Source organism: Rhinopithecus bieti, unplaced genomic scaffold (genome assembly GCF_001698545.2).
Source record: "Rhinopithecus bieti isolate Rb0 unplaced genomic scaffold, ASM169854v2 scaffold_13174, whole genome shotgun sequence".
Classification (NCBI taxonomy): Eukaryota; Metazoa; Chordata; class Mammalia; order Primates; family Cercopithecidae; genus Rhinopithecus; species Rhinopithecus bieti.
The window spans coordinates 358,715-381,353 of NW_016807335.1; the positions used below are offsets into that span (position 1 = coordinate 358,715).

Below are 22,639 nucleotides of genomic sequence, written 5' to 3' on the forward strand. Positions count from 1 at the left end.
TGAATAGGGAATCCTTTCCCCATTTCTTGTTTCTCTCAGGTTTGTCAAAGATCAGATGGCTGTAGATGTGTGGTATTATTTCTGAGGACTCTGTTCTGTTCCATTGGTCTATATCTCTGTTTTGGTACCAGTACCATGCTGTTTTGGTTACTGTAGCCTTGTAGTATAGTTTGAAGTCAGGTAGCGTGACGCCTCCAGCTTTGTCAATAAGTCACATCTTAAATGGGGGTGAAGACTAGGTATACTTGCTGCTTAAAGAATTCCTGAAAAAGGGGGTTTTTGGAAAAGATTTCTTTTGTTATTCAAATAATCACCTGCTAATTTATCTGCTTCATTAATTCAGAATTTCATGTTTTGGTGTTTTTTGAAACAAGGAAACTTTTTAAGTCTGAAAACTGAATCACTACTTTTTTTTAGCTTTACAAATTTGACCCACCATATCATTTTGTTGACTCAAAGTATTACGCTGCATCTTTGGCTATTCTGAGCACAATTAAAAGTAGAAAATAGCATCACTCAAAATTGGGAAGAAATAGAAAAGGGCAATGTTTTCCCAAGATTGTCCATTCAGAAGCCAGTGTCAAAGGCCCAGGGAGGCATTCCTGCCCTAATGAACTACCTGACCCCTCGCCCCACCTCCTCTCCCCAGCTCACTCTAGTTTCTCACATTTCACTAATGGCCAAGTCCTGTCTCTTCTTTCAGGGTCTTTCTCGCCTCACCCTCACCTCCTATTTTCTCTGAAATGCCCTGAAGGCTTCAACACCTCACTTGGTCTATTGCATCTGGTTCCCTCATCCTACACTCTGCTTACCATTGCTTCTGCTAGAAATTCCACATTCCTCAGCTTGACATGTAAGAACTTCCCTAATCTGGAAGGTCCTGCTAGTTGGCTTCCTGCCTCACAGACTGAATCCCAGGTTCCACCCTGGAACAGAAGAGGCCAGGCTCCTCCCCACTGCAAAGGAACCAAACATACCATGGCTCCACCCCGTGCTCCCAACTTTCTTCCCAGTCTAATTTGCACTCAGTACCCTGGCCCTTCTGGGTTCCTACCTCCAGTTTTTCACTCTATGTTACTTTCTCTGTTTGGAGTCCCATTTCCCCATCCCCGTGGTCCATCCCCAAGTTGCTTCATCCTCCAAGTCTTCCCTGATTCTCCTCCTTGGAAACTTATGCTTTTATCTGTACTCTCATGGATAGTTGTCTACTTGTTTCTTAAAATGCTTTCTACATTATCAGTTATTTGTGTTTCTATCTCAGTCTTCCATGCTTTCTACGTAATAGAAGCTCAATGGAAATACAGGATTTATGGGATCAAGCAATATTAGTAACCTCATTTCATAATTGCATTACTTTTATAAGAAGTCAGAGTTTTGAGTCATATACATTAATAATAGTAATATATTACATCCATGTTGTGCTTTCCAAAACTATTATCTATTATCTCAAGACCCCTGACAAAAGTGACATCCCCATCCCTATTTGATGTATGAACACAGTGAAGCAAAGAGCTAGCAAGCAGCGGAGGCAGTGTTGCTGGATTCAGTGAGCAAAAATTTCTGAAAGTACTAGAACAGAAAACACTTCCCAAAATGAAGCTCAACCTGACTGCACATCCTTTGTTAAGGTCTCCAGACAGCACTGCCTATGGGGTCCGGAATGTCTTGATTTAGGTGCACCATCATGAACACACATGATAAACAAGATTTCAATGAAACCAGACAGTACATTCCCTTATGACAACAGAAATCACTATGGATCAGTACTGGTTACGTTCCTTAGTCAGACAGCCAAGTAGAAAGGAGTCCCCAGAGAAACTCCGACCAGCCTGCGCAGTGGGAGCACGGGGTGGAGCCATGGGACATTTGGTCCCTTTGCTGTGGGGAGGAGCCTGGCCTCTTCTGTTCCAGGGTGGAACCTGGGATTCAATTTGTGAGGCAGGAAGCCAGCTAGCAGGACTCTCACTCCGCAGAGAATCCCTGCTTCCCCTTTTTTCCCTTTTTGCCCAATAAATTCCATTTTGTTCACCCTTCAAAGTATCTGAGAAAAAATAAGCAGTCTTTGTAAAAATAGTTATCCTTGTGCACTTTACGCAAATAATCAGGCCAAGTATAAAACTAAAGTCTATTTTGCAAACAACTTAGTCCTATCACAATTTTTTTTAACAAAAATGAGGACTGGAGAGAGAAATTATGTTTCAAAACTTATCATACATTTGTCATTAAATTCTAAACTCATTAGTTGTTTTTAAGTTTTGCCTACATTTTTAAACTAACCTGCTTGTTCCTGTAAACCAACCAGCAATCTCCGGCTGCAGCTCAGAAGGAACAAATGGGATGAGGCATTTAAAAACCTGGATCGATATTCTAGTTCTGAGCAATTCTCCTGCAAATCCTGCCATGTGATGGGAATAAATAGGATGCCTAACACTGGGAGGTTTCCTTTTTGGGAAAGTAAAACCAAGGGAGCTAACGAAACCAAGCACCATGCACCAAAAACTCAGCAAGCATTACTGTGGCCACCAGTTACCTGGGCAAGTCACAAGACATTCTTTTCTATCCCTTGTTGGAGAAGGACTCAATTCCACAGCTTCCCCTTAGGATTTGGCTTATAAGGAGTCCATGCAACCGCTCCCCTCCACCCCTGCCCAAACACATTTCTGTCCCCAACTTAATTCCAAGCTTCAGGTCAAAGCCCTGGTCGCAGGGAAGGGGGGACGGGGGAAACTGGAGCTGAGAAATCCAAAGGCAAACAGTAACCTAGGTTAAAAAACAGAGCACAGGTGAGCATGGCTAATTCCTGCTGATTAAGCCAAGACTCTTGTTCCATAAATAAGGGTCATGCTACTATCTATGGCATAAATGAGGCCTAGGAAACTCCAAGGCTACTAACAGTAGTGGGGATAGAAACATAAGTGAGAGCGAATCATTCTTATGCTTCAGGCCCCCCTGCTTCATAGGTGAAAGCGGCTCTGGCACCCACAAGTGGTGCCTGCCAAGGTCACCAGGCCTCGGGGATGCAAGGATGGAAGAGAGAAAGCAGGGAGGGGCTGTGGGGGGTGGGGAGGGAACCCAGAAGCCCAACATGCTGGCAAAAGGGTAACGTTTTAGTACCAGCTGGGCTTTTAGCCGCCCTCTCTGCAAACTGCTAAAAGGCCTCGGGATTTTTGAGCTGTCCTTACCCTCCCCAACCTTGTTTCGTTTTAATACATGTTTTCTAATAACCTGGTTTGTCTCTTCTCAACTTCAGGCCATCAAACTCCAAATGATCACACAACCAGAGCCTCAGCTGATGGCCCCTTCTTCCGGGGACCCTCAGATTGGTCTTGAGGGAGCTCTGACTGCCATCTCCCCAAAACAGCGCCCCTGTCAGCAAGAGGCTAGGATGGGTCTTGGTCCTTATCCTTTCTAACTGCAGTCAGATGTATTTCTTCAGAGAGGGGTATGAGACAGCCAGCTGTAAGGGGCCCCAGAACACTAGGAGAATGGGGTAGAGCCACAGAATTCAGTGCCCTTTGCAGGGGGAAGGAGCCTGGCCCCTCCTGTTCCAGGGTGGAACCTAGGATTCAATCTGTGAGGTGGGAAACTGACTAGCAGGAGTCTTGCTCCGCTGAGAGTCCGTTTCCCCTTTTTTCCCTTTTTGCCGAATAAATTCCATTTTTCTCACCCTTCAAGTGTCTTCGAGCCTAATATTTCATGGCCTTGTAACAAGAACCCTGTCTTTACCTGAACTAAGAAGAAAGTCCTACAACGTTAGAACAGATCCCCTTTCTTAATCCAGAGGAGCCATTAACAGAGCATCCTCCTGGACTTGCTCAGCTCCCAAACGCAAATCTCCCCTCCAGTCAGGATCCTGTTATAGAGGTAAGTTTGTGCATGAATTCAGGCTACAGGCAAAGTGTTTACCCATAGGAAGTCACTCTGTACCTCTGCAAGACAATTCATAGTAAGTTCATTACACATCTGGCTGTAGTTGTGCCCTTGAGGACTGCTAAATAGATTTAGAGCACTTTATCTCTTCTGTCCCTCGTTTTCCCAATGGTGTACACATAAGCCATTAGAAAGAAGCACTTTTAAAAAGCATTCAATAAAAGGAAACCCAGCCCTATAACATGCAAATACCTTCAAGGCCAAAGCTAACTGAGTCTGTTTGCTAGGCAAATGAAGCTAACTGAGTCTGTTAGGGAAATGCTCTCTTGAAGGTACCCTTCCTCCTCTCTGGAGTATCTGACATCTCTATTGTTTTACTCCACAGCACTCAGAAACTACAAGTCATTTACCCAATATCATTGAGAATCCTTACAAATACAGCATTTTAGCATATGCTTCAACAAAACACATTAGATACAGCTAGAATTTTTAAAAGGTGATTACGGCCAGGCATGGCGGCTCACGCCTGTAATCCCAGCACTTTGGGAGGCTGAGGCAGGTGGATCACTTGAGGTCAGGAGTTCGAGACCAGCCTGGCCAAAATGGCGAAACCCCCATCTCTACTAAAAATACACAAAATTAGCTGGGCATGGTAGGCGTCTGCAATCCCAGCTACTTGGGAGGCTGAGGCAGAAGAATTGCTTGAACCTGGGAGGTGGAGGTTGCAGTGAGCAGAGATCGCGCCACTGCCCTCCAGCCTGGGAGACAGAGCGAGACTCAGTCTCAAAAAAAAAAAAAAAAAAAAAAAAGGGGATAAAACAAGGAGAAACCTTTCACTTTTTAGAGTAATCCTGGCCTAGGGCTTCTCAGCTACAATACATATTTCTTTAACATGGCCTATTTCTAGCCTGTGGGGCCCACAGACAGCTCAGCTGCCAAGATCGCACCAACTCTCCTTCCTCTGGGACCCAATGCCCAGCATCTCAGGCATCAGTGAAGCCTCTCACAAGACTCTGCTGGCTCAAGACCCTTTGCCAATTTGCCTAATCCCTTCTGCTGGCAAAGGCAGTAATGCCACAGAGGCCAGATCTGCATTAGTCAAAAACTTGCTTATCAGGGGCTCACTTAGAGCCCCCAAAAGCACTTGCCTGCTCTTACTAACAAATACTGTGAAAAGAAGTAAGTAGGCTCAACAGACAAGTCTCACTGGGATTTGACCATGCTATCAGATGAAAAAATTGGTAGAAATCACCTCAATAACCACAAACCTATTTCCTCACAGCTCTGTCTCTCTCTCTTGTCTTTTTTAAATTAAATTTTATTTTATTTTTATAGATGGGTAGGCTTGAACTCCTGTGCTTAAGTGATCTGCTTGCCTCGGCCTCCCAAAGTGCTGGGATTACAGGCATAAGCCACCATGCCTGGCCCTGATTTTTTTTTAAAGGGGTTGTTTCCATTTCATTACAATTCTGAGTGCCTTCAGTGTCCAAGGCATTTTCTAGGTGCTGAAAATACCAAAAAAGTATGATATAATCCTTGCCCTCAATGAGTTTATGATCTCTGTGTGTGTGTGTGTGTGTGTGTGTGTGTGTGTTCACAGCTAAACTGAGGGATATAGTCAGCCCTTCGTATCCCTGGGTTCCACATCTGTGGATTCAACCAACCACAAATCAAAAATACTTGAAAAAAATGGATGGTTCCATCTGTACTGAACATGTATAGACTTTTTCCTTGTCATTACTCCCTAAACAATACAGAGTAACAACTATTTACATAGCGTTTACACTGTATTTGGTATTATAAGTAGTCTAGAGATGATTTACAGTTTATGGGAAGATGTGTGTAGGTAATATGCAAATACTATGCTATTTTATACAAGGGACTTGAGCATCCATGGATCTTGGTATCTGTGGGGGGTCTATGGAACCAATCCCCCCAAAATACAGAGGATGACTGCCCTGTGGCTTGCTTGTTCTAAGGGGCATAGCCCACAGGGGGAGTCCACGAGGACTGCAAGGGTCTGGGAAGGCTTCACACACATTTTTGCTGGGCGGTGAAGGGAATGGAACTTCAGCAAGCAGAAACAGAGAAGGAATTTTTGAGGAAAAAAATATATGTGAGAACAGGCAGGGAGGGGATGGTGTTGTGTGCACTCAATGTGCTGACACGCTTGGGAAAAAAAAGTGGTGACCTGCAACATTGCTAACTGGATAGTAGGCTTCAAAGACAGAAAGGAGAGATTTGTTACATTTTGAGCAGAGTCTCTCAGGTCCACATTTTCAATGCCTCTGAATCAAATGTGCTGACTTAAGATCTCAGCTGCTTCTCTCTGATTCTGTCCTTGTCTTTCAATGTGGCATAAAAATGGCACCTTCTTGCGGTTACAAGGCAGGCAATAAGGACATACGCCCAATTTACAGCTCTGAGAAAGTGTTTCCGTGGATACAGAAAGGCTGGCAAAATAAGAAAGGCATGCCACTTTCCAAATATTTGTTTTGTCCCCAAACACCCCTGTTTTCCCAAATCATATAACTGTAAGAAAATTATAAATCTTTTAAATCCCTGTACAAAGACTCCCAAAAGTATTTCTTCAAGTACCCTACTAGCAGTACCGTGAATATTCATTCATTCATTCATTCAACTAATATTTATTATGCACCTATCACATACTAGGCACTGTTCCACGTGCCGGAGATACGACAGAGAACACAACAGGTAAAAATTCCCACCCTCATGGAGCTTATAGTCTAGAGCACAGAGACTGACAATAAATGAAATAAATACATAAAACAGATAGTGAGATGTGCTGGGGGAAACACTGTGGGAAAGGAGCACAGGTGGCACCTGTGCCTTTCGAGTACGTGCTTGAATGAAGAGAGGGACGGAGAGCCATGCAGACAGCTAGGAGGAGCGCATGCAAAGCAGGCCGCACAGCAAGTGCGGAGGCCCTGAAACACACCCGACCTGGTTGCAGGAAATGCAAGGAGGCCTGTATGTCTGGAGCTGAGTGAGGGAAGGAGAGAGGAGTGCAATGTAAAAACAGAGAAGTAACAGTGACCAGAAGTCTGAGGGAGGAGAGTGCAGTTTGTGGAAGCCAGAAGAGCACCTTCAAGGTGGAGGAAGTGATCAACATTCGCAAGTGTGGCTGAGAAGCCAAATAAGGCAAGGACTGAGAGTGGACCATGGAGTTAATATTGGGGGGTGGGAGGGAGGCATTAGCTGCCCTCAGAAGAAGGGGGTAGGTGGAGTGAAGGGTCAAAGCCTGATCGTCATTAATTCAGGGGAAAATTGATGATGCAGGAGTGAGAAGGGGCCATTGTCAGCAGGACTGAGGGGATGAGGGGGGAGGGAAAAGGATTTAATGGACTAGTGAATGGGGCTCTTAGGCAGCAGCAGGGACAATCACCTTCAGAAAAAGCAGGGAAGGCAGAGCATCTGGGCCTTGAGATTGGTAGCTGCAGACGAGTGCTGCCAATCCTGACTCTCTCCTGACAGCTCTGTCTTTGCGATGGAAGCGGGGAGTGGGGCATGTGGCAGGTGAAAAAGACGAGGCCCAGCATGCAGAGGCTGGCTCTGAGTGCAAAGACAGAGGAGTGACATCATCTGACTTACATTTTGGAAGCTCCCTCTGGCTTCTGGGTTCAGAATAGACTGAAGAGGGGCAAGAGTGGAAACAGCCAGTTAAGAGGTTATTGTAATCCATGACAGATATATTTTTCCCCCAAGACTAGGGTGTTGACAACAAACTAGAAAAATATCAGATTCTGAACACATTTTGAATACAGATAAAGGGGAAGATTCAATGAAGTGCAGGGTGTTTTACTTTTCCCCAAACCAATACAACAAAACCAAGAGATGTTATTACAGCATTGAAACCAAAATCAATAACATTTCAGTTGCTTTTACTGACAACGATCCAGTTTTTAACTAGCAAATATTCCAGAACTGTGGCAGTATCAATAAGTGATGCCAGTGAATACATAAAAATCTGTTGGCATTGCAAAGCATTATAGAAATGGAAGCTGTAGTTAAAAGCAAGGCATCTGTGTCTGTTCCAATATGCCAATTGGCAGGGGTGAATCAATAAATCACAGAAGTAGTGTAGAAAAATATTTCAAGCCTTCCAAGATCAAAGAATAGATTGTAAAATATTAACTTGATGTCCTTTTAACTATTTTTTCTCAATATTTATTAGTGTTTGACCTCCCTTGAAACCTGAGTTCCATTATAAGCTCTTTTGGTTAATGGATTGAAAGGTTGTTTTGGAGCACTCCGGCTTCCCTAAGTATTTTCTATTCTCCAGTGAAATACTATTAGTCTGCATTTTACAGTAATGCTCCTCGGCATATCAAAAACATGCATCTCTGTAAGGGTGCTGGCCTGTCTCTCGCTCCATCCTCTGCCTCCCATAACTACATAGATGTAGATACTCCTACAGATAAAGTGTGGATATACAAATTTGCACATCATGGTAAAAGTGTCATAAAATCCTCCACCCCTGGTGGTTCATAAGGCCTACTTTAAACATATTGAATTAAATATTTAGGGCTTGCAACAGCCAAAATACACAAGAAGCCAAGTCCTTCTCTTCGTATTTATAGCAGGCAATAATACAAAACTTCCAGGAGAGTAAAGGGCAGAAGTCCTTCCTGCTCTTTCCCTATCTCAGGTTTAGTTTGGAAAGCATTCGGTGCTAACTTTTGCTACACAGATGCTCTGTGCCATCCTAAAGGGTATACAGGATAGATTCATGTAAGAATCATGGCAGTTTTTGATCAAACAATTCAACTTCTAGGATTTAATACTTAAAACAAAATTAAGGATGTGCAAAGATTTAGCCACAAGAATGTTCATTGCAGCATGGTTTATTAGAAAGAAAAACTGGGATCAACCTAAATATCTAACAATAGCTGACTGGTTAAAAAAAACAAAGTTCCATCCATGCAACTGAACTATGCATAGCCATTAAAAATAATGTCAAATACTTAAAGATACGGAAATATGTCCATGGTAAATTCTGAAATAAAATTAATATGAACAGTCTGACCACATTTAAAAAGAAAATATATATTTACATGTATATATGTACATAAAAGGCAATTAGAAGCATTACCTTTGTTGCAGTAGGGAGTCAGGCAGACACAAGCAGGGCAGAAGAACCCCCCTCCACCCCCAATCAAGAATGTCAGGAGACCATCAGGTGATGGTCAGGCAGTTGTTAATCTGTCTCTCTTAAATAATAATTGGTTGCAGCCGGTGCCAGGGAAAGGCCGTCTCCCAACAGATAGAAAACACCTGAAACTGGTGATCAGCCACTTCCCAGTAAGATCTTAAGAGCTGGGTGAGTGGGCCCAAGCATGCGCACTAAGAGGCAAAATGGTGGACTTTAACTGGTGTATGACCTTCCTCTAGAAACACTCCACTGGTAAGGAAAAGCACCTCAAGTGAGCATGCGTACAACTCCAGTAAACACACTGCACCTGCGGCCCCTCCCAAGTGCTGGCAGGCCACTGTGCATGCGAACAACCCACCCTCAGGGAAGAATAAGGGGAGAAGAGATGCAACCCCTGGAAAGCATGCCAACATATAAATGCCAAGTCAACGGTCTAACCACACAATTGAATCTCTCAAGCCTACTGCTTGGTCCTTCTCTGAGTGTCCTTTACTTTCTTTGGTTCCTGCTCTAAAATTTTTTCATTACCTTTCACTCTCACTCTAAAACTTGTCTTGGTCTCTCACTCTGCCTTATGCCCCTTGGTTGAATTTTTTCTTCTGAGGAGGCAAGAACTGAAGTTGCTGCAGACCCGTATGGATTCACCGCCACTAACACTTCTAAATGTAGAATTTGCAGGCAGGTCATCCATTTTGCTCATCTATACTTTGTTCTAATTTGTCCATAAATATCGTATTACTTATGTAATTGGCAAAGTACCAGTAAAACTTACTAAACATTATTCATGGTGGCACACATGTCTCACGGGAATACTGCCTGGCCAAACACAACCCCTGTTGCTCCTGACCTTGCTGGCTTTCTAGATATGTGGCTGTGTGTGAATCTAAGCCCCAAGATGGCCCAGAGATGGTTTTCTTCCATGAATCTCTGACAGTCTGCTCAGCAATCAGGCTGACTATATTCTTCAGATATCAAATGGAAGGAAACAGGAACAGCAACAGAGATTCACTATCCACAGAACCACAAGGAACAGAGCAATAAACACAAGCTTCAGGTGGGATGTGCCACAGTGTCGGGTTCCTTTGCCTAAAAGCAAAAGGGGCTGTTCAGAGACAAAACGTAACCAGAACATCTGTTAGGGAATAAGGGTTAGGGAATAAGTGTATGCAGAGGCCAAGAACAAAGGCCCAGAAAGAGAACATGAATGCAGCATGTTAGGTCAAATGGTCCTTGTGCTTTAAAACAGCACGGTTAGGGAAATGCCAGGTAATTTCAGGAACAAGTCCCAAGCAATTTACAAAGATTCCTTTAAATTAAGAATGAAGTCCCTAAAGATCCAAATTCTAATACCTTGAACTTCAAACAAACTGCTTTAAAAGCAACACTAAAACCTTCAAATGGAAAGTAGATTAAGTGCATGCTCTATCTGTAAGAGCTTACTTACCACAAACTCAATTACGTGTTTCAAAATGAGATACAGGTTGGTTTGGATTTACTGATAGGCTTGTCCTGATAACTAAGAATGACAGATGTAAGGGGAGAAAGCTTCAGTTCTCTTGGTAACATTTAAAGTCAAACTTCTGGGTAAATGCATATGTAGGTAGCCATGCTTTGCAAAGCAAAACAGTGCCGCGTTGATAGGCAAAGTCAACACCCTATTGACTTTTATCTTTTGTGCCATCTATTTCAATGTAGGAAGTGCTGGGGCGTATTTGTCTTTGAAAGTAGTCAAGTTCCCCTCCCCTACATCTACCTCCACCCTGCAGGGTAATGCTTGTTCCAAAGAAGTATTTTCTTTCTGCCATCACCCTCTGTTCAGTTCTAGAATTTGCTCTTATCCAATGTTGGCCTGTTTTCCAGTTCTGAGCAGAGGGCAAAGCATGTGTGCCTCCCTCTCCCGTCGGCTTACTCATGCCTAACCCGCAGTCCTGCTGGCCTTTGGGACGCTGCCAGCATCCCCCTCTCAGAGACATCTGTTGCCTTGCTTAAACCAAGAAGCCTCCCAAGCATGTGACGGGGCCATGCAGAATTAGAGAGTGCCACCTCCAACAAGAGGCGTATGTCCACCTCGCCTCTCCCTTGTCATTTCCTCCTCTAGCCTCAGCCTCAACAAGTGGCTGAGCCTCACACAAGCTGTCAGGGACAGATGCTACGTGAAAAGAGGAAATTGGACTCAAAGATGCTACAGCTTTTTTAATTAAGTCCAACCTACAAGCCAAATAGCGAGGCATGAAATGAATACTTACTTGCAAATAAGCACCACGTTTCTCAAAAACAAATGCATTGATTCGGGTTGGTAGGCACCTCCTTAGCTTTCTCAAAAATCGTATTGTTCCTCATTCAGTGCCTCAGATAGTTTCACCTCGGCAGTGGGAAGTGCATTTTGTGCTGGAACCTGGAGATCCTAAGCTTCCTTTTGTGATTTTCTTCCTCCGCCATCCCAGCGCTAGTTGAGTTGGCACGATGAAGCGTGTCCACACATAGCCAAATGCTCATTCTCATCTATTCGTCCCTTGCCCCCCTCACTCCTGCAAACCCCCTGAGTGCCCAGTACATGCCTGACCTGGCTTTCCATTCTAAGGAAAATGAAGACTAACACTGTTGTGGTTTCTGTCTTCCCAGCTCCCTAAGCTAGTTCTACTTATTCGCTTTGTCTCCATTTCTTTGTCTCCATTTTCTCTAGTTTACTATTTGTTTTCAATTCTGGTTCCTTATTGTTCCTCTCTGCGTGCTGCCTGCTAATTAAAGCTGACTAGAGCCACTGCTGCTATTCTCAGCTGAAACGGCCAAGCTCCTTGATTATTAAAACAGTGAGGACTCAGGAAGACCACATGGATTTCTGAGACAGAAGAAAATGGGGGAAACAAAAAGATTAAACAAATCCCTTTGGATATAGAAAGAAAAGAGATGGGAGTAATCCTAAAACACACACCACAAATTCTAAGGAATCACAAAACGCAGATGAGTCTCATTAACAGTTACATTTTTTCTAATTTCTTTTCCATCATTTCACAACTACAGAGAAAATTAAACATGTTATTTTAAGGTGCTGGAGAAAGCTCTTATACACTTCAAAATTAATAAGGAAGGAACCTCAGCTATCATATCCTGCCTGTTTTACAGACTGGGAAACCAGCGAGAATTGACTTGTCCAAGGCCACATGGCCAAGCAGTTGCTGAACCCAATGGAGATTCCTAGGTTTTCTTATTTGCTCCCTCTTCCTACCCACAGCTCCAGCCAACTACCCACCTTCCCCATTCAGTGTGTTTTTAAATTTTTAATTTATGTCTAATATACTATTTATTTTTTTCACATTTTATACTTTTATCATATTGTCATTTTTAAATATTGCATGAATTGGAAATAAAGGACATAAAGTATATGCTTGTTATAAAAATCTAATTGCAATGTTCTGAGGTTCCTTAAATAATCATGACATGCAGTATTTTTTAAAGAAATGCTGAAGACTAAATTTCAAACAAATGCAAGCAAGAAGATAGGAAGAAGAAGGAAATTAGCCAGTTCCAAGACCTTGCTCATCACTGGACAATAATCAAGAAAAGAATATCCAGGTTTGGATTATTTCTACCTTAGGGTCATTACGGAAGACAAAATGTAAACCTAAATATGAATCTGATTTCACTGAATCTACTAGTTAGGGCTCTTTGGGTTAAGTGACAACAAACACAACCCAAATGGGCTATCAGCAAAAGAAAATTTATTGTTCTTCGAGCTGAAAAAAATCAAAGGGTGGGTCTTATTTTAGTCATGTCTTGGCATCGGGCTCAAATGATGACTAACACTTGTATAGTACATACCAAATGCTGGGTGCTGTTCTCAGCATTTCACATGACTCACCTGACCCTCACTACAACTCCATGAGTAGGTATCATAACAACTCCCACTTCGCAAACGAGTAAACTGAGGCACAGAGACTAATCTGGATAGAGTGACCACATTTGTAAGTGGCAGAACAATTCAAATCCAAGAAATCTGGCTCTGAGTCTAGAATGTAGTCACTTCCTCCTCATGCCCCCAGAGTCCAGATTGGCTCCATCTCTCATCTCCACTTTCTCTGTGTTGGTGCCATCCTCTTTCAGATCCCCACTTCCTGGGGGCAAGGTGGCTCTGACAGCTTGAGCCTCAAAACCTGAAAAGTTCAGTGAAAAAGACCAAGCGTATTTTTGCCAGGAGACTCAGCAAAAGTCTCTGCCTCTCGGTGCCTTGAATCAAACAACTGAGAATATATCTGACTGGCCAGACCTAAGCTGCATACCCGTATAAAGTAGAGTGTAGAGGGGACTCCACAAGAAACAAATAGACTGAAAAGACAGGAGAAGAAAAGGGCCCCCATCCCCAGAGGAAGGGGAATAGTTATCAGAGATGGTAAATGAATACTAGGTGAATGCTGTACTGTCAAATTTCACCACAACTAAAACACTTCTTTTTCAATGATCAAACAGAAGCTCTTGGTCTTCAGGTAGCATAGGTATCCTATAAGACCCATGGCAACTTTCATTTTTATATAAACGTATGTGAATAAAGGAGAAAGGTATATGAAAAAATAAACAAAGACAGGACAGTTGAGATGTATTTATAATCACAGACTATCTCTCCCAAGCCCACTCATATGGGCTTTATGGTCTCTCTAAAGGAATTGTGGAATCACAGCATCTTCACTTTATAGTGGATCTGGGAACTCATCCATCCCAAGATCCCACATGGAGCAGAGGCTGTCCCCAGGCTGTCAAGAACAATGACCCCACTTTACAAAGCAAGTCTTATTTTTCCCCTTACCCTCTGCTTTAATATAAGGTGTGGCTGGCAGAGAGAGGGAGAAATGGAAGGAAGAAAGGGTGAGGCTGCAGAAGATGCTGGCTTCGCCCCTGCCCCATGGAAACCTCAGAGGTAAACATAGCCTTGTCCCTTCATCTCCCTCCCCGCCCCATCCCCATGTGCAGACCTCACCTCTCACTGCACCCCTCCCACCCCTGCAACTTGTCCTAACTTTTACACTGAAGCCCTACCCTACTTCTTATGATAAGATACCCCAGAGAGATTCCTCCTCCGAAATAAAGATGAGCCCTGCCACAATCATTTAGGTATTCCAAGGTTCACTGGTATCCTCTAAGTAGTCTTTATCTTTTCCCAAGGGAATCTAAGAAAAAAAAAAAAAAAAAAAAAAGATGGGACAGAATGGAATCATGGCGGGGAAATGGTGTTTATCTAAGGAGGAGCAAACTATAGAAGGGTGGGTATGAGACACATCCTGGAAAAGAGGCTCCTACGTGTTTGTGGGCATGCAGGAGGAGCTCTAGTGACCTCCTGGCTTGGGAAGGCAGAGAAATGGACTAATGCCTTGTACTTGGCGGCCGGGAAATAGTTCATCATGTTTCTGGTGGTACCTTTGTGAGTTGGATGACTGCCATTAGATGATACAATTAGTTGGATTTGCCACTGCTTGAAGGATCCAAACACTGGGAATAGTCATCAATATGGTGCTAGAGGGCTCTGATCTCAGCCCTGTCTGCTTCCAAAATTCTGTCAATAACTCCGATGAGGATATTTACGGCATATTTGTCCAATTGAGAGTTGAGGTGATGCTAGGGAGAAGAGCAATATTGTTGGATGACATAATCAGGATCATCCAAGATATGCACCAGATCCCTGATGAGACACAATAGTGATGAATGTGAAGCCTGTATTCAGGTTAAAATAAACACACGTAAGTACATGTTGGTGAAGACATACCCTAGCAGCCACATATGTGAGAAGGGAATTTTGATTGACTCTGCGTGTGGTATGAGTCAGCACTGCATTGTGGTTGCGGAAAAGCAAATGTGGTCTAACGCTGCATTCATGGAAACAGAATATTTAGACTGTGGCTTATGCTAGGCTTGCTGTATTTTATGTGAAGCAGACCACACCAAAAATTTTGTGCTTAGTTCCTGACCTGACTCTAAGAGAAACACAGGCAAACAGTAGGAGAGAAGGTACTGGCAGCTCCTATGTGGTCATGGAGATGTTTTGTCTGGAAAATAGAAGGCTTCCATGAAACATGAGAACTGTCTTTAATGATGTGATGCATTGTCCTATGGAAAAAGTGTTCCATTTGTTCTGTGTATCACCTTTGGCTGGACCTGGACCAATTGTGGGAATTACGGTGAGCCAGATTTCAATGCCACAGAAGACTTTCCAAAGAAACAAAGTGTCAGGATGTTGTAGAGGGAAATGTAAAGATGAGTCGCTGGATCAGATCAGAGGTTCTCAAACTGTGTTCCCCAGAGATTCCTCAAGGAGAGGAGTGCAAAGAACAGAAGCGGTTCACACACCCCACTGCAAGTAGAGCAGCTCCCCCAGTCTGCTTGCACAGCGGCCATCTGCTGCAAAGGAAAAGTCTGATTAAGCAACTGGGCTAGATCAAAGGTCCTCTTTCAACCCTGAAGTTCCAGGATTTAGTGATTTTTGAGATGACTTCTCCGAAGAGGCCGCCTGGAGAATGGAGGATGCATGTGAGCTCTGCAGCCAGAATTACGAGTTCGGATCCTTGTGCATTCATCTGCTATTGCTACAGAGCAAATGAACAGAAACTTAGCAGCTTAAAACGACACCCACTCCCTAGCTCACAGTTGCTGTGGGTCAGAAATCCAGGTGTGGCTTAGCTGGGTCCTCTGCTCCGGGTCTCCCAGGTTGAAATCATAGAGTCAGCTAGACCGCGCTCCTTTCGTGAGCTTAGGATTCTCCTCTCAATTTATGTGGTTGTTAGAAGAATTCATTTTGCTGAGGCTGATGACTGAGGTCCCCATTTCCTTGCTAGTTGTTGGCCAGGGAGCGCTCTGAGCTCCCTCAAGTCTATTCTCAGGTTCTGGCCACGTGGGCCCCTCCCATAGGCTGTTCACAACATGGCTGTTTGGTTCTTCAGGGTCAGCAGAGGAATCTGGAGCTTCAATTCTCTTTCTTTAGGGAAAACCTGGAGCCTCTTTTAAAGAGCTTGCCTAGGCCAAATGCGGTGGCTCATGCCTGTAATCCCAGCACTTTGGGAGATAGAGGTGGGCAGATCACCTGAGGTCAGGAGTTCGAGACCAGGCTGGCCAACATGGTGAAACCCCATCTCTACTAAAAATACAAAAATGAGCCGAGCATGATGGTACATGCCTGAAATCCCAGTTACTTGGGAGGCTGAGGAGGAGAATCGCTTGAACCTAGGAAGTGGAGGTTGTAGTGAGAGGAGATCACGCCACTACACTTCAACCTGGGACAGAGCCACACTCCATCTCAAAAAATAAAAATAAAATAAATAAAAATACAAAAATTAGCTGGGCGTGGTGGTGCATGTCTGTAGTCCCAGCTACTCGGGAGGCTGAGACCGGAGAATCACTTGCACCTGGGAGGTGGAGGTTGCAGTGAGCCACTCCAGAGTGAGACTGTCTGAAAAAATAAAAGAGCTTGACTTAGGCCAGGTTTATCCTGAATGTCTCCCTTTTGATTAACCCAAAATCAACTGATTAGGGACCTTACTTTTATTATCTGCAAAAATCTCTATATTCTTGCTGTATAATGTAACCTAATAAAGAGAGTGAAATCCCATCATGTTTACTAGTCCTGTTCACACTGAAAGGGAGAGGATTCTACAGATTGTGTATACCAAGGGAGGGGAAACTTGAGAGCAGCCCATCTTCGAATTCCACCAATCAAACCTAGCTTTTCCGCTCACTGCTTCTGGCCTTGGGTAAGCTGCTCAGTTACTTCCTCTGCTAGTGGGGAGAATGATTTCTCAAGGGGTTGCTACGACGGCTAAGTAAGTTAATACACAAAGCACTGAGAACAGTCACCTGCCACCAGGTAAGCACGTAAGGAAAGCTCTAAGGTACTGTTATGCAGGAATATGTGGTATTCCCAGGGCTGACTGAATCCAGTGGAGGTCAGACATCAATGTGCTCTCAGGCAGGAGCAGAGTGAGGAGGTCAGATAACACAGCTTCCAGGAGAGGTGGCTTCTCTTTTCTCTCCTACTGGCCAGCTGTCCTCTTTGCTGCCACTTTTGTTATTTGGCTTTCACTTCCTCTACCACTTGGGCCATCCACCATCTGCTGATAACGTTCCTTTTCTCTGTGTTTTCATTTTCTTCTTCTTCTTCTTCAGTCTTTTCATCTTTCTCTGTTGCTTCTTTCATGATTCTTATTTTTTACACTGGAAGATTTACCATTATTAGTCATTGCCAGCAAATAAGATTATGTCTTTCTCTGCCACGTGATCACGACATTCGTTCTTTTGGCTAGTATTCACTGCTCACAGGCTCTCACAATATTTTTAAAGCCTATATTTGGTATTGTTTCAGAAGACTAAAGGTATTAAATTTTATTTTCCCTTTAGGTAAAAAAGTTCTCCTTTACTGAACAGATACATCAGAAAATAATGTTTTATCTTTCAAACCAACTCAGCATTGGAATTTACTTTTAATAGAAAATCCACCAGTACAGTTAAAACTATTTATTTTATAACAATTATTTTCAAAACAATTTTCAGGAACCTTCTATAGTGTAAAGTGAATCATCCCTGGTTTGCAATTTAGTTTGTCAATGTAACATATAATGAGCCACTAGCAAAAGGAAAAAGGAAAGCTATTTCAGTCTGCGAAAGTCCATGTAGACAGCCAAGAGCTATAGCTGTAAAAAGTATTTAAAAAACATGACACATTTCGGCACTGTACCTTGCACATAGTGGGCACTCAGTGGAAATTTCTGGAGTTAAATTGAGATGTGTCAGTCACAATCTGTTGAACTGAACTGAGGAGCTATCTCAATAAGAGACAACCATGAATCCCTGTAATTTTTTCTTTTACCTAATACCAAACTCCAATGGGAAACAGAATTTACAACACAAACAGAAGAACCAGTAGCAATGAACACAGCTTGCATGGACAAATGAGCTGACATGCATTATCAGCTACATCTTTACTGCTTGTCGAAAACCAGGTGAGGTCATAGTTCCCATCCTGGCCTGTTCTATCACGCCACTGCCGAGTCAACACAACTGTCTCTATGTTATTTATGGAGGAGGCGGGAGGGAGTCCTGAGTGTTCCCACCACCCAGTGCCGAGGCAGCAGAAGCTGTCAGCTGACACCCTCCGACGCACAACATACTTAGGCACAACACAAGATGTATTACAGGAGCCCCACAGCCATCTGCACTTCAGGGAGATGAGGACAAGGAGGCATCTCCCGTGTCAAAACAACCCCTGATAAATATCTATCGGGGAAAATGGCTGGACAGGGCTGTAAGGTGTCTCCCCTGACATGTAACCATCACTTCTCCCAGAAGCAGGTAGAAGAGCTACTGTATAGAGAAAGAGGGGGATAAGGATCCTTTGGATATGTTGACCCGTTTCCAGCTCATGAAGTTGTTTTAAACATATTATTTCATGTGATCCTCATAGCCACAGGAGACCTTGCCAATAAGATAGGAACTTGGAGCCACTATGGAGAGAAATTTGGCAACAAACATCAAAATTACAAATACACATTCTCCTTGATGCAGCAGTTCCATTCCTAGGAATTTATCCTATAGATATACTCACATTGTGTGTGAAATGAGGCAGCACTCTTTGCAAGAGCGGAATATTGAAACAACCTAAGTGTCCCTAAATAAGGGGTTCCTTCAATAGAAACTGTGCTGTATCCTTCCATGCATAATTTTCAGTATGCAAAAAAAGCAAGGCACAGAATAGTGAATAGTAGGTTAGCATTTCTGCAAAACAAAAAAGAAAGAGGAAAAAAAAGAATATGTGCACACACAGTGCTAGCTTGTACATGCAAAAAATACCCCTTGAAGGGTACACAAGAAAATGGTGTCTCTGAGAAAGGAACTGGCAGATTGAGGACAGAGTACAAGGGAGGCTTTTCACTATTTACCATTTGATGAATTTTGAGTTTCATAACGTCTAAATCTATTGCTTATTCATATGCTTAATTTTCAAAAGCATATGAGGTGGGTCAGTGTATTTTTATCACACAATGTATATAAGGGGGTTTGTAAGCTGTAAGCCCTATACATATTTTATTTATTTTGAGACAGAGTCTTGCTCTGTCGCCCAGGCTGGGGTGCAGTAGCATGATCTCGGCTCACTGCAACTTCTGCCTCCTGGGTTCAAGCGATTCTCCTGCCTCAGCCTCCTGAGTAGCCGAGATAACAGGCACGCGCCACCATGCCCGGCTAATTTTTGTATTTTTAATAGAGACGGGGTTTCACCATGTTGGCCAGGCTGGTCTCAAACTCCCGACCTCAGGTGATCCACCTGCCTTGGCCTCCCAAAGTGCTGGGATTACAGGCGTGAGCCCCCATGCCTGGCCCCTACACGTACTTTAGTTATGTGTTCCTATCACTCATTGGTTTTTGAATGAAGAACTCAAGGCGGAGGAAGGTAGGCAACTTGCCCACGATCACACAATTGACAGTCACAGGCTTTCTAGGCTATTCTCATGTTCCAAGTTTATGGTTGAACATCTGCCTTCTCTGTTCAGCTGTAAGTAACAAAGCCTAAGAACCACATCTATACCCAGTGCCTTGTAGAGTGTCTAGTACTTAGTAGGTTTGTTTACCCGTAATTCCTCTCTCTTAGGTTTCCTGTCTCACATTACCCACAGCCTAATGGGTAACTCCAACTGTATGTTCCTCAGATGCCTCAAAACCAACAAGCCCCCAAACTCAAGCCATTAACTTCCCTGTCCCTCTAAAACACTGCTCCTCTTCCCTATTTATTTACTTATTTAGAGATGGAGCCTCGCTCTGTCACGCAGGCTGGAGTGCAGTGGCGTGATTTCAGCTCACTGCAACCTCCGCCTCCTGGGTTCAAGCGATTCTCCTGCCTCAGCCTCCCAAGGGCACCCACCAACACGCCCAGCTAATTTTTGTATTTTTAGTAGAGACAGGGTTTCGCCATGTTGGCGAGGCAGGTCTCGAACTCATGACCTCAGGTGATCCACCCACCTCAGCCTCCCAAAGTCCTGGGATTACAAGCGTGAGCCACCGCGCCCGACCTCCTGTTCCCTATTTTTAATCATAAAGAATACCTCCTCACTGACTTTCATCATCCCATCAACTCTGTCTCCTAAGTGTAATCACACCTTCTAGTTGCCATCCATCCTAGCTTCCACTTTCTGACCTAGGGGCCTGTTGATTTTGACAACAGCCTCTTACTAGGACCTCTGCTTCTTTTCTTACCCACCACCCTAATTCAGACCCCTACTGCTGCTAGAATCATTTTGCTAAAACAGACTTGATTGCATTTGTCTTTTACTTAAGATCCCTCTTTTGGTCTGCATCACCCACGGAAGCTGGGACCTCTAGACTGGTTTCCAAATCCATCTTCCAGATTCAACTGCACAACTCCTCTCCCATGAACCACACACTCCAGGCCCACGTCACACCCTGCTCCTGCCTTAGACATGCTGGTCCCTAACCCAGTAATGCCTTTCCTCCTGTTTTCCAACTGGGAAGCCCCATTCCCTGAGTTCCCTGACACCTCAGCCTTTCACTCCAGCCTCTCACACCCACAAGAGCCACATGTATGTACCTCTATTACAGCACCTCTGATACCATCTTGTAGCTAAGTGTTTCTATGAAGGTCTTTCTCTAGTGAAGGTATTCCCAACATTTGGAACAAATGCAGGTCTCTATAAATGTTTGTTGAACAAATGCACTTCAATGTCTAAACAACTAACTTGACACTTTGTGCACATGAACTGTTAATATCTAAAGTGCCACCTATAGTAATAGTTTTCCTTCAATCCAACATTTTTGTGGTATCCCTATTAAGAAGAACACCTGCTGTGTGAGGGATGATAAGGAAAGCATACGCTGATTTCTGTATTTTTCGGGGGTTGGAGCATAATTCCAATAACCAAGAGAAATTCAGTTGCCCTTTCAACATTTTAAATAATTTCCAGTTGCCCTTTTGACTTTGTAAATAATTACAACCTACAATTTCGGGAATACTGCATTAATATTCCATAAAAGAAAACTGATGTGCTGAATCCCTTGGGTGAAAACGATGCTGCCACTCAAGCTACAAGCATGAGGCAGTTATGGAAGGTCCATTGCAGAGAGAAGGAAGCAGGACCCTGAGTGAAGGTGGGGGTTCGGGGGGACAGCTGAACCTCCCTGGGGACTTCCTCTGGAGGGAGACAGGCCTGGGGGGAGGCAGCAGAGGGAAGTATGTTCATGAAGGGCAGTCTTCCTTATCAAACAGGTGGCAGCCTCGTGGGTCTAGCTAATCCTTCTAATTACAGAGGAGCTGGCTGCCAGCCAACACCAAGGGGGCCAATTTTAACTCCTCATGAGGGAGGGCTAGCAAGCCAGACAAGACCCCCGCCAAACAGGTGGCGGTTCATGGCCGGATTTCCAACTCAGCAGGGCACTGGGGTCCTCGGCAAAATAGAGGCCATCATAGAAGTTCAGCCATAGAGACTGGGCCAACCCTGCGGAGCCTGCAGCAAGGTGGTGGTTTGGAGGGTACGGGGTGCCCAAGGCTCTCCCAAGACACCACAGATACCAGCCCTAGAGAAGCAAGATGAATTGTAATCTCACTGGCAATGGGATGGAACCTACTAACGAGCTGCCTGACTTGATCAATCATTGGCAAACTGTGGCTCATGGGCCAATTTTGGGCAGCTACCTGGTTTTTCGTTTTTTTTTTTTTAAATAAAGTTTTGCTGGAACACAGCCATGCTCATTCATTTACGTATCATCTATGGCTGCTTTTGCTCTACGAAGGTGAGTAGTTGAGACAGAGACCATATGGTCTGCAAAGCCTAAAATACGTATTGTCTGCCCTTTATAGAAAAAGATGGCGAAACCCTGGTCTAGTAAATGCCCAGGCTGCACCTCAGATCAATCGAAATCAGAATCGCTGGTGGCAAGACCCAGGTATAAGTACTTTTTAAAGCTCCTCAGGTGATTTCAATGTGCAGTCAAGTTTGCAAACCACTGCTCCAGCCTGATGCTGTGACTCGGAGGGGCAGCTGAAAAAGTCATAGTAAGTTTCCACCTCGGCTGAATACGTCACAGACAAGGTGGTTCAGTGCTTGAGCTCTGGGGAAACACAGGCCTGATCTCTATCTTCACTCTACCACATACTTACTTGCTATATGACTGTACACACTCAACCCCTCTACACCTCAGTTTCTCTGCCTGTAAAATGGGGATAATAATGACACCTAACTTACAAGGTCATTGAGGGGCTGAAGGGGAGAATATGTATGGAGCTCTGGCATTGTGACTGGTAAACAACTATACTCAATAAATGTGAGCTAAAAGAGGTAGTGGGGGAGAGTTAGGCTGAGAGGCTAATCCCATCATGGTTTAGAGCAGCTGGAAAAACTGCAGAAACTCTCAGGTCTGGCACATGTGGTGTTAGAAACTGCCTTGAAGACACTGCTGGGAAAAACCACAGTATGTGTGCAATGACTATACAGCCAACAGGTGTGGGCAGACTGGTGTATGGTTCAGGACAGCTCTAAAGACACTCCACTGCCAAACTCTGCCCGCTTCTCCCCGTGCTTAAAAGGGTTCCCTGTTCTGGGCCCTAGCTGACATTCT

At 44.0% G+C, this 22,639-nt stretch overlaps 1 protein-coding gene across 1 annotated transcript in view; it reads right to left on the reverse strand.

The window, feature by feature from the left end:
- CHN2 (chimerin 2) overlaps nucleotides 1-22,639 on the reverse strand; it is a 327,093-nt gene that overhangs the window by 220,411 nt on the left and 84,043 nt on the right. Inside the window, 1 exon segment of the mRNA XM_017881350.1 lies at nucleotides 7,483-7,521. Within this exon segment, the coding sequence (XP_017736839.1) occupies nucleotides 7,483-7,521 (39 nt within the window).